The 12,255-nt window shown below is 42.0% G+C and overlaps 1 protein-coding gene across 1 annotated transcript in view; it reads right to left on the bottom strand.

Moving 5' to 3' along the window:
- The window catches only part of LOC112109101 (SH3 and cysteine-rich domain-containing protein), a 108,748-nt gene that overhangs the window by 16,583 nt on the left and 79,910 nt on the right, over positions 1-12,255 (bottom strand). The window contains exons 6-7 of the mRNA XM_024203491.2: positions 7,332-7,413; positions 3,304-3,368 (exon numbers count right to left, since the gene is read on the bottom strand). Coding sequence (XP_024059259.1) covers positions 3,304-3,368; positions 7,332-7,413 — 147 coding nt within the window. The remainder of the gene's footprint in view (positions 1-3,303; positions 3,369-7,331; positions 7,414-12,255) is intronic.

Here is a 12,255-nt window from a genome sequence, read left to right as displayed (position 1 = left end):
GAGATCTTAAAAAAAACCCATGCTCTTTGCTGTATGCTAAAGACTGCATGATATGTGCCTTGCAGTTTATTACTGTCATATAGAATCATAAAAATGTAGGACTAGAAGGGACCTCAAGAAGTTATCAAGTCCAGCCCTCTGCGCTGAGGCAGGACCAAGTAAACCTAGACCCATCCCTCACAGGTGTTTATCAAACCTGTTCTCAAAAACCTCCAATGATGGGGATTCCACAACCCCCTCGGAAGAATAGGAAGCTTTTCCAAATAGTTAGCCTAAAGCTCCCATGCTTCAGATGAAGGAAGTAATGGGCTTAAATAAACATGGAGAACAATTGATCAGAGTCCTCTTTATAACAGCCCTTAACATATTTGAAGACTACTATCAGGGCCCTCATCAGTTTTCTTTTTCTTTTCTCAAGACTAAACATCCCCCGTTTTTTAATCTTTCCTCATAGGTCAGGTTTTCTGTACTTTTATGATTTTTGTTACTCTCCTCTGAATTCTCTCCAATTTGTCCAGATCTTTGTTGTGCCCAGCACTGGACACAGTACTCAGCTCTGGCCTCACCAGTGCTCAGTAAAGCAGGACAATTACCTCTTGTGTCTTACATACAACACTCCTGTTCTTACACCCTGAAAATATCAGCCTGTTTTGCAACTGTAGCACATCATTGACTCGTATTCAAGCTGTGATCCACTGTAACCCTCAGATCCTTTACGCCAGTACTACCACTTAGCCAGATATTTCCCATTTTGTAGTTATGGATTTGATTTTTCCTTCCTAAATGAAGTACTTTGCCCTTATCTTTACTGAATTTTATCTTGTTGAATTCAGACCAATTCTACATTTTGTCAAGGTCCCTTTGAATTTTAATCTTGCCCTCCAAAGTGCCTGCAACCCCTCCCAGCTTGGTGTCATCTACAAATTTTATAAGCAAATTATCTACTCCATTATCTAAGTTATTAATGAAACCACTAGATACATCCTCCCAGTGTGACAGTGAATGATTTATAACTACTATTTGAATACTGTTTTTCAACCAGTGATGCCCCCACCTTATTGTAAATTCATCTAGATCGCATTTCCCTAGTTATGAGAATGTCATGTGGGACTGTGTCAACAGCCTTACTAAAATCAAGATATAGCATATCTATTGCTTTCTTTCTATCCATTAGGACAGGGATCCTGTCAAAGAAGGAAGTTAGGTTGGTTTGGCATGATTTGTTCTTGACAAATCCATGCTGGTTGCCCCTTATAACCCTATTAACCTCTATTGCTTATTTAATAATTTGTTCCAGTATCTTTCCAGGTATTAAAGTTAGACTGACTGGTCTATAATTCCTGGGGTCCTCTTTGTTCCCATTTTTAAAGATAGGTACTATATTTGCCATTCTCCAGCCCTCTAGGAACTCACCTGTCCTCCGTGAATTCTTGAATGTAATTGGAAATAGTTCTCAGATTGCTTCAGCTAGTTCCTTAAGTACTCTAGGGTGAATTTCATCACATCTTGCTGACTTGAATAATCTAAATATTCTTTAACTTGTACTTTTTGGCTTGTGTTCCTTCCCCCCTTGTTGTTCATATTAATTGTATTACGTATCTGGTCACCATTAGCCTTTTTAGTGAAGACTGAAGAAAAATAGGCATTAAACACCACCGCCTTCTTAATATCATCAGTTATTAGCTCCACTTCCCTTCTAAGTATAGTACCTATGCTTTTCTTTTTAATGTATTAAAGAACCTCTTCTCATTCCCTTTTATGTTCCTTGTTAAGTATAACTCATTTTGTGCCTTAGTCCCTCTGCTTTTGTCCCTACCTACGTGTGCTGTTCTTTTATACTCGTCCTTAGCAATTTGCCCATATTTCCGCTTTTTGTAGCATTCCTTTTTGATTTTCAGGTCATTAAGGAACTCCTGATGGAGTCATATTGGCCTCTTACTATTCTTCTTATCTTTCCTTTGCATCAGGGTAGTTTACTATTGTGCCTTTAATACTGTCTCCTTGAGAAACTGTCAGCCCTCCTGAACTCCTTTCCCCCTTAGATAAGGTCCTATGGGAAGAGAATCTATCAGTTCTCTGAGCCTAACATCTGCTTTTTTGAAGTCCATTGCCCCTATTCTGCTGCTCCCATTCCTTCCTTTCCTTAGAATCATGAAATCTATAATTTTATGGTCACTTTCACCCAAATTGCCTTCCTGCTTCAGATTCACTACCAATTCCTCCCTGTTGGTCAGAATCAAATCTAAAATGGCTGTCCTCCTGGTTCCTTCCTCCATTTTTTGAAACAAAAAGTTGTCCTCAATACAGTCCAAGCACTTATTGGAAAATTTGTGTTTTGCCATCTTACTTTTCTAACAGATGTCTGGGTAAAGTCCCCCCATCACTAACAGGTCTTTTGTTTTAGATATTTCTGTTATTTGTTCTTGAAATGCTTCATTCACCTCCTTGTCCTGATTTGGTGGTCTATAATAGACCCCTACCATGATGTCACCCCCATTTTTTTACCCTTTTGATCTCTACCCAGACACTTTCAACTGGCCTGTCTCTTACCTCCTCCTAGACTTTAGAACAGGTGTATATATTCTTGATGTATAATGCAACACTTCCTTCCTTTTGATCCTGCCTGTCCTTCCTTAAGCCATAATCTAGTTTCCAGACTAATACTTTCAGTTCTTTCTGTTTATTCCCCATACTCCTTGCATTTGTGAATAGACATCTAAAACATTGAGCAGATTCCTCCACTGGTTTCCTTGTTATTGCTCCTATGGCCCTACTGTAATTTTCCATGTCTCCTCTCCATCCCCCTTCCCCGCCAACATCTAGCCCTCTGTTAAAGTCACCTTTTTTATATGATGGGTATAAATTACAAAGAGCTAGCCTGTGCTGGTCATCCACAGTGCTGAGGAGGGTGGTGCATAACCATGAAAGCCAGAGCTCAAGGAAGGATTGGGCACTCTCCCACCTCAGGAACGTTTGCACAGTGTGCTCAATGAGGGAGACCACTCCTTGCATCCCCTCTCTCCATATATGCCCTCACGCAAGGGCCAGGGACAATTTGACCAAAAGAAACTGCAAAAAGACCAAGATCCTTTTCAAATTATGTCAGACTCTGGATTGTGCAGTGTCATTTTTATGCTGTCACAGCTGTAAGACTGCTCCATTCACATCGCTCTGGCTCACCTGTCATAATGTTTGTGTTCACCAGGCCAATTTATAATGCTCACCCAAGTGTGCTTCTGTAAAAACAAACCTCTTAAATCAATTAACATTTTCACTATACGCTCACTAAATCTTTGCCCATACCAGGGAGTTTATCCTTTTTGATTCTTCTCCGAAGTCTTCTGTTCCATTTTCTGAGTAGGTAAACACTGAAATAAAACACAACACATGACATTTTAGGGACAGCTGAAGGCCATTCACCTCCCGAGGCCCACCTTATATCTCTCTCTCCTAATCCTTCCTTTCTAACTGTTCCCTACCGCTCTCAGTAATGTTCTTCTTTTGTTAATCAGGCATTTGTATTGCAGTAGCACTGATAGGCCCCAACCAAGTCTGGCACCCCATTGTGCTAATTACTGTACAAATAAGTAGCACAAGACAGTCCCTGCTTGAAGAATTAACAACCAGAACACATAAAACAAAAGGTGGGAAGGGAAACAGGAGAAATTCCCAAGGTCATGCAGCAGGTCAGTGGCGAAGTTGGGAATAGAGCCCAGGTCTCTTGACTCCCAGGCAATGAGATTCTGGCAGCCTTACTCACACTGAGTAACACCTCACTTTGTGGGTAACTCCATTGAAATCAATGGGTCTACTCAAGAAGTAAGGTCCCACTCAGGATTAATAAGGGTATCAGAATTTAGCTTAATCTACTGTAATTGTTTCATTAGCTGATTTATACACCATTGCTTCAGGTGCCTTCCCTGCTAACATCAATTGCTTTATTACATTATGTTCCTTCTTCACTCTCTAAGAACAGTTTCCTAATTTGTAGAGAATAGTGTCCCCTACTTTTGGACAAAGCCCAGCCATGATTTTAGTAGATGGAAGCCATCAACTGTTCTGGGCCTAAGTCACTTTTAGAAAAGTTTAGTCCCAGGATTGGCTTACATTTGTTGTTAGAAAAATAAGAAGTAAGTCAGAAGTCTCCAAAAGCAGTCTGAGCCAGTTATTAGTGGTTGTTCTGTGTATTGTTGTCTCCCTTCTCTGTGATTTAGTTTCATACTTTCAGAATAATAAAAGCCAAGAAGCCAGTGCACTCCCGCTGAATCGCTCTCTGCTTCCCCAGTGGTATAGCGAGACAAGCTCAGTAAGCTAATATCTGTTATTGGGCCAACTTCTGTTGGTGAGAGAGACAAGCTTTCGAGCTCACGCAGAGCTCTTCAGTTCTGGGGAAGAGCTCTGTGTAAGTTCAAAAGCTTGTCTCTGCCACCAACAGAAGCTGGCCCAATAACAGAAAAGATGAGTGAGGTAATATCTAGCTAGACTTACACCATTCATAACGTGAAAAGGCTTTATAAAATTTTAGAGTGCATTTCTGACCTGAAAAGTAGATTATCTAAATGTAACCTTCTTGTTCATCAGATTGTGTATTCAGGGTAATTTCTGATTTCTCCATTGACAAAAATAAAATCTTACTACTATTTTTTACTCTGGTTAGCAATGCAGAATCAACTGAGTGCGTGAGCTGGGTTCTATTCCTGGTGCGTTGACAGAACTGAATACTAAGTGTGTTCCTACATGGAGATTGTTTCCTATACCTGAATCAGTTATATCTACGCAAACTCACTGATGACAATGGGACTGAACAGATGTCTTTTACAGAATAATTTGACCTGCAGAACTTTTATTACTGGTAACAATGCATGCAAAGTAATGAGCCCAATTGATTGGTGGAGACCAGGGTGAGTTTACAGAGTTGGCAGTTGGAAAAGTCATCTTTTTATTTGTAAACTAAGCACATTTGATATTGTCTGTGCTTTAGCACTGTAGAGAATTAATTTCCCCTTGAAATTATCTCAATCCTATTGACATGTATAAACCAGCCTCTGTTTGTTGTGCCTCCTAGACTTCTCCATACTGTGTTCCTCTTGCTGTTTCCCTATTGCATAAACAGACACAAATCTGCATTTTTCTAAAACATTCCTTGAGGAAGTCAGGTTTCTCTGGGAAAAATAAAACACCAGGGGCCTGATTCATTGCTGTGTTACTCTAGCTTTATGGTGTAGTAACACCATTTAGAATCACCAGAGTTATCCCGTGTAAAGCTGGAGCAATGCAATGGTGAATAACGCCCCAAGAATATTTTTAAATGAGTTCATTAAACTTTTAATCTCTGTTTAGCTCATGCTCTCTGAATATTACTGGGAGACATGTAAAAGTAAAGGTCATAGCAAGTATGGGGTTCATCTCTACACAAACCAGAAATCCATCTGTTTGCCCTTGCAGCGGCAGGAAAACCATGTGGGAACTCTGACAGCATGAAAAGGGTCTTAGCATTTCCATCATTAGTACAAACAACACAGGCAGTTTATTAAAATCTACCAAGAGGAAATATTTGGAGCAATTGCTGCATAATTTATACACTAGGCCTCTGAAGGATGGATCGAAAAAGAAAGCCAATGCCGATCAAAGGAATCATTAATGTGCTGAGGAAGTTATTTGGAGGTTTGGCACATGCTGAGTTCTTTAAACTGATCTCTTTGAGTAAGTTTCTTGATGCCTCTAAGTCATGCAGATCCCATAGAAAAGTTTCTTACTGGCTCAAAAAAAAAAAAAAAAAGGAAGTAAGTGATGGAAAAAAAAAATCCAACGATCTGAACACCTCAGGGGAAAAATGAAACTCAGGTTGACCGGATGCTTTACCACTGGCCAGGTTGAGTTACAGTTCCAAGTGCTCAAATGAAGTTGAAAATCCCCTCTCAGCATGTAGCCCATCCATCAGTCAGTGCCACTGATGGGTGGGCCACATGCTGAGAGGGAGGAAAAGGACTGAAAACAGATATGTGAAATGAAAAGGTCAGAATGAGGAGCAGGGAGGAGTCTGGGAAGGAGGTAAAATGGGGGGTGGGGGTGGGAAAAGACAACTACAGTTAACACCTGACCACTATAAAAATTACTAGCCATATGCCAAGACCAATGGGGATCTGCAGTGTGGAGGAGGTGGATGTTGGGGTTCAAAGAAGGGAGGTCCATTCACTATGGCTTGTGTTTGCCTCAGATCCGACCTGTCTGCCCCTGCCTGAAGTTTGGGAATACTAACGCTTCTTGGTGGTATTGGTGAGCCTCGGTGCAACAACAACTCCACTCCTAGCTTAGAGGTTTATTGGGTGCCCCAAAGTTCTTTCTACACACAATCCTTCTATTGCCAGGACTGAACTGGAGCCCAATGGACACTGCAATTTCGCTACTCAGTGTTCCAAGCTCCTGGCTAAGGCTCCCTCACTGCACTCACAAAAGTCTTCATCACTGGGCTGCCAGTGATGGAGTTACCTCATAACAATTACAACAGTACAAGAACATTACATTCAGATGCCAAAAGAGGACAAAAGGTTTGGACTATTAGTGTTATTTATGATTTGTACTACAGTAGCACCAAAAGGCCACAACTGAGACCAACACCCATTGTTCTGAGCTTGGTATGGAACACATCCTATCCTATCTCCTAGAACTGGAAGGGACCTTGAAAGGTCATCAAGTCCAGTCCCCTGCCTTCACTAGCAGGACCAAGTACTGATTTTGCCCCAGATCCCTAAGTGGCCCCCTCAAGGATTGAACTCATAACCCTGGGTTTAGCAGGCCAATGCTCAAACCACTGAGCTATCCCTCCCCCCATGTAGCAGACTGTCTCTGCCCTGATAGTCTAAGTAGACAAGACAGACAAAAGGGTGGGAGGAGAGGAAGTATTATCACCCCCATTTTACAGGTAGGGAATTGAGGCGCACTGACATTAAATGACCAGCCTAAGGTCTCACAAACACACAGGAAGTCTGTGCCAGAGGCAGGGACTGAGCCCAGATGTGCTGAGTGCCTGTCCACTGTCACCTAAATCTGGTCATAGTGGGTATGGAAAATCAGTCCCCATAGACCATTAGGAGCCAAGTAAATATGCAACACTGGTCAAGAGACCTTCCCAGACTCCTGTTCCCAACCCCTTGGCCAAAACTCTCCCCCAACTCAATAAACTCCCTTGAGGACATCAGAAAAGTCAACATTGGGCCAAATTCATCCCTCATGGATTCCACTTGTGTGGGCCAAGGTAGTGGAATAATTACACCACTCATTTAGAAGAATATTTTTGTGCATCTGAAAATACTAGATGGTACAGAACTCACCACTGTTGCTGCGTTTCCTGTTTATATCAAACATGCTTCCTGAACCATCCGCTTCCTCAGGAACTTCTGCCAGGTCTGAAGTCTATGAGGAAAGAGAGGATGAATGGTACTGAATAAGGAAGAAAGTGGATAATGAGGTGAAATAAAATCACACAAGAGCATTAAGTGAAAGCAGCAGCTTGGTGTTTTGAGTGTGGAGGGAGTCAACATGAAGAGATTTGCTGATAACATGCTATCCAATGGGGCAGTTCAAATTCTTAATGGGAAGCAGCAGGAAAGCCAAATGAATGCCAGTTCTAGTGTACAACAGGTTTCTGGGCAGCAGATGAAGTTGGGGGGTTAGGCGTTAATAAAGAATGGTTGGTATCTGTACAGAGCAGCTGTTTTTTGGTGCTTGTAAATGTTTATTTGCAGTTACACTTCATAACACTCTATAACAATTCATTAACCGTTTATTAAAAGAGATATAATTTCTTAAAATTTTAGAAACACATCCTTAATATGAAGTGTGACCTTAATTTCTCCAATTTGCTATGGAAGCAAGCTCAGGAGTGTGAAAGACCTACTGAAATCAGTCACATAATCACGGCACCTAATTTCTTCGCTGGTATAATTAAAAAATTGAAAGCTAAATACCTTTGTTATGCTTATTTTATGCATTAGTTGTACTGCAGTAGTGCTTAGAGGCTCCAATCAGGATTAGTGCCCCCACGGTACTAGGTGCTGTACAAACATAGAGGACAACACAGTTCCAGGCCTCAAAAGTATATAGTCTAAGGGCCAGAGTTACTTGTGTTGAGTAGCACCTTTCTCCATGAGTAGTTACATTGGAGTAAGGAGCTGCTCCAAATAAGGTTATCAGAATCTGACCCTCTGAACCCTCAGATTCTGAGTTCACACCCTGCTCTACTTTTTAAAATATCCCTATAAACTCAGGAGTTTTCTGACGCATTTTCTAGTCTGAAAACCTATTTCCTTTTATATATTCCTAAGATTTGTTTATTTCTTGTTAACATCTTTTTAAAGTGCTTTTGAGGATTTCATCCTACCATTTAATTTCTTCATGTTACGGTGTAATTATACTGTAAACACAAGTAAATCAACTGCTTTGCAGGCCTACACTTGCATTGCGAAGAAAAGACAAAAAATTTACTCCAGCTATGTTTAAAGGTCACCATCAGTGATGTGGCTTTCTTTAACAATTTTCTAAATCTTGTTTTCTGCTTACTCATAGGCTCATAGACTTTAAGGCCAGAAAGTACCACTGTGATCATCTAGTATGACCTACACATTGCAGGCCACAGAATCTCACTTACCCCCTCCTGTAGTAGAACCATAACCTCTGGCTGAGTTACTGAAGATCTCAAATAATGATTTAAAGACTTCACGTTAAAGAGAATCCACCATTTACTTTAGTTCAAACCAGCAAGTGACCTATGCCCCATACTGCAGAGGAAGGCAACAAGCACGCAGAGTCTTTGCCAATCTGACCTGGGGAAAAATTCTTCCTGACCCCAAATATGGCGATCAGTTAGACCCTGAGCATGTGAGCAAGACCCACCAGCTAGACACCTGGTAAAGAATTCTCTGTAGTGACTCAGAGCCCTCCTTATCTAGTCTCCTGTCTCCAGCCGCTGGGGCTCCTTGCTACTAGCAGTCGCAGATGGGCCACATGCCATTGTAGGCTGTCTCATCATGCCACCCCCCTCCATAAACTTATCAAGCTCAGTTGTGAAGACTACTAGGTTTTTTTTGCCTCCACTGCTCTCCTAGGGAGGCTGTTCCAGAACTTCATTCCTCTGATGGTTAGAAACCTTCAACTAATTTCAAGTCTAAACTTGCTGATGGTCAGTTTATATCCATTTGTTCTTGTGTCAACATTGGCCCATAACAAATAACTCCTCCCCACTCCAAAACCAGTGGGAGTTATGCATGGAGACAATGGGGGGATTGCCCAAGTAGTGCAAGACTGGACTTTAAATACATTTCTTGGTTTTTAAAAGTTAGTAGTGTCATGAGCAATATTTCCTCATAGGACGAGGATTTGACCAATAATTTTTAGGATCATTGTCTTTTTAAAAGATGTTTCTTTAATTTCCTTTAGCAGAAATTTATAGTAAAAGTTGGGCATCCATATTTGAAAAGCCAGGCCTTAGCTTTTTTGGTCTTCAGTTTTCTAAGTTGTAACTAAGGATAAAACTGCTTACTTCTCCTACCCACAGCTCTGGATATGTCAAATCCAGTATATTTTCAGATTTTGCCCGAGGGCAAATATCAGTGCTCCTATTTTCCCAACTTCCCCCTTCCTCAAGGATATTGAGGGGCCATGGGAGTTAACAAGAAGCTGGCGGGACTCAAAATCATTTTGTCATCTTGTCTCCCCTGCCACCACCCTGCCCTCCTGTTTGTCCCATCCACCTCTTATGGCTTGTCTTTTAGACTGCAAGCAATTCTGGGCAGGAGCTGTCATTTATTATATATTTGTACTGTGCCTTGCACAATGGGGTCCCAACCTGGTTGAGGCCTTTAGGCTCTATCACAATATAAACGTTAAGTGATAATAATACTGTGTAAAGCAAGGCAAACTATGGGGAATGTCACAGGCTGAACATGGACTTCCTAGCTCCTAGGTGGAAAACAGACATCATTGAAAGAAACCCCAGATCACAGTTATTTTTCAACAGTTTGCAAAGGCCAGGTCCCTGGGTTTCCCATCAACGAGCTTCAAGACTTAACCTCCAGCAAATATAACGCTTCATTTTGGCTCCTTCAACACCAGACTCCTGCATCGCTGTAATGATTAAAAAGTAAAAAGCCTTTGGCTCCATACCTCAGGTACAACACAGTCAAAGTGTGAGGATATCCTGCTATAACAAAATGTTTTGCTGAATATTGTGTCAGTGCCATAACAACCCCTGCAGTATGGGCCTGATCCAGAGCCCGCTGAAGTTAGTGTGAGTCTTTCCACTGACTTCAATGAGCTTTGGATCAGGCCCTAAAGGACAAAGATTCTCATTTTGAAATACAAAGTGTCACTTGGAAAGAATTGATCCATCAAACCCTGAAGGAAAACTGGTGTCATGTTTACATTACCTCAAACAATCTCCCCATATAAACATGGGCTAGAGGGTTACATTTTGAGGGAAGCAGTGACGTGGCAGGTGCTCAGTTTGGAGCATATGCCTACCTTCCATTTATGGTCATTCAAGACACCAGGCTAAAATCACATAGAGGGACATGCAGATTCTAGATGGTATTGTGACATTGGTCTCAATAAGGTCATAAAGGGTGTATTCCTTCCTACTTTGCATCTATTACCTGCTTCACTGCAGCATAAACACAGCTGGCACATTGGGCAAACCAGGTACATCATTCACTACCTCCACTGTGATTGTAATGAAACAATGGCTCAGGGATGTGGGATGAAAGGGACGTGGGATGGAAGGACCAACAGTGAAGAAGTTTAGTTTCTGTATTTCTGTAACTGCTCACCCATTGCTGAGTCAGGATTTAACTGTGAGAAATTAGGATTTCCCATCTCTGTCTCTCCATCTTATGCTTTTCTATATTATCTAAGCACAGACATGTGCTACGTTTAGTCACAATTTGACTCTCTGGGAGACTAGCTCATGACAAACTGGCATTCTATACTTTACACCCACTCCCCATCTTGTTATGATCAAAAGTCCAGGACAAGCCAACAATGCATTTGTGTTTTCTACGCCTGAGTAATCATTCATAATTTAACATAATGCTTTATTGATTTAGCAGGTAATAATTACATTTGTAGAACTCCTGTTCCAGTATAAATTAAATAAGAGAAAGAAAGAGCTGTCATCACAAACCGTGAAAGGTGTTAAAACTGGTTTTGGATTTTAAAAAGGTGGAAAATTATTAAGTTTCTTTTAAAAGAGAAAACACTGGATGAAGGGCATGTCCTTTACTAACTCCTGTGCAGCTTTCACTTAGGAATTGTAAGTCTCTAGTTTGAATTTCTCTGTGTTTGCCTTTCTGAGTTAAATTAACATCTGTTTAAAAGGCCATCTGTACCATTTAAGGCCCTGATTCAACACAGCAATTAAGCATCTGTTAATGTCCCAATGAAATAATGGTTTAAGTGCTGTGCTGAACAGGGATGGATTGAAGCACCAGTTTAAAATTAAGCATGTGTTTAAGTGCTGTGCTGAATAGGGGCCTAAATCCTATGAGTGCTTTCTTACAGTGATGGCTTCACTCTAAGGCGGGAGTTCCCTTTTTCAAGTGCAGACAACACCTTAGAGAGATTGTCTGTTGACCACCTTCCTTCTCATTCATGATGGAGGATCACTCCGCCCACCCACATAATGTATTATTTCCAGCCATCTTTAATGAAATAAGGACCCAACCTAGCACCATGTGATCAGCCAGGGCTTAAATTCAGCTGGAGCCCTCCGGAGCAGAGCTCCAGTCAGGGGCGGCTCTAGGCACCAGCGCACCAAGCGGGTGCGGCAGTCAGGGAGCCTTCGGCGGCATGCCTGCGGGAGGTCCGCCGGTCCCGTGGCTTCGGCGTGCCTGCTGCCGAAGCCACGGGACCAGCGGACCTCCCGCAGGCATGCCGCCGAATCCACGTTACCAGCCGGACCTCCCGCAGGCATGCCGCCAAAAGCCTCCTGACTGCCGTGCTTGGGGCGGCAAAATACATAGAGCCACCCCTGGCTCCAGTGAATATTTTCAAACCCGTGGGAGCCCTGGCACCTCCCCACAGGGTAAAGCCCTGAGCCCAAGCGCCTCCCTATGGGGCTAATGCAGAATTTAAGCCCTGCAGCCAACTATTCCCAGACTACTACTACTATCTAGGTCCTGATTTTCAGAGATGCCAATCACCTGCAATTTCCACTGAATTCAGTTAGAGTTGTGGGCATTCAGCACCCCTGAAAAAACAGCC

This window comes from Terrapene carolina, unplaced genomic scaffold, assembly GCF_002925995.2.
Source record: "Terrapene carolina triunguis isolate 2854851 unplaced genomic scaffold, T_m_triunguis-2.0 Scaffold33723, whole genome shotgun sequence".
NCBI classification, from domain to species: domain Eukaryota; kingdom Metazoa; phylum Chordata; order Testudines; family Emydidae; genus Terrapene; species Terrapene triunguis.
The sequence above is the reverse complement of the archived record's forward strand: the minus strand, read 5'-3'. Positions and strand labels throughout refer to the sequence as shown.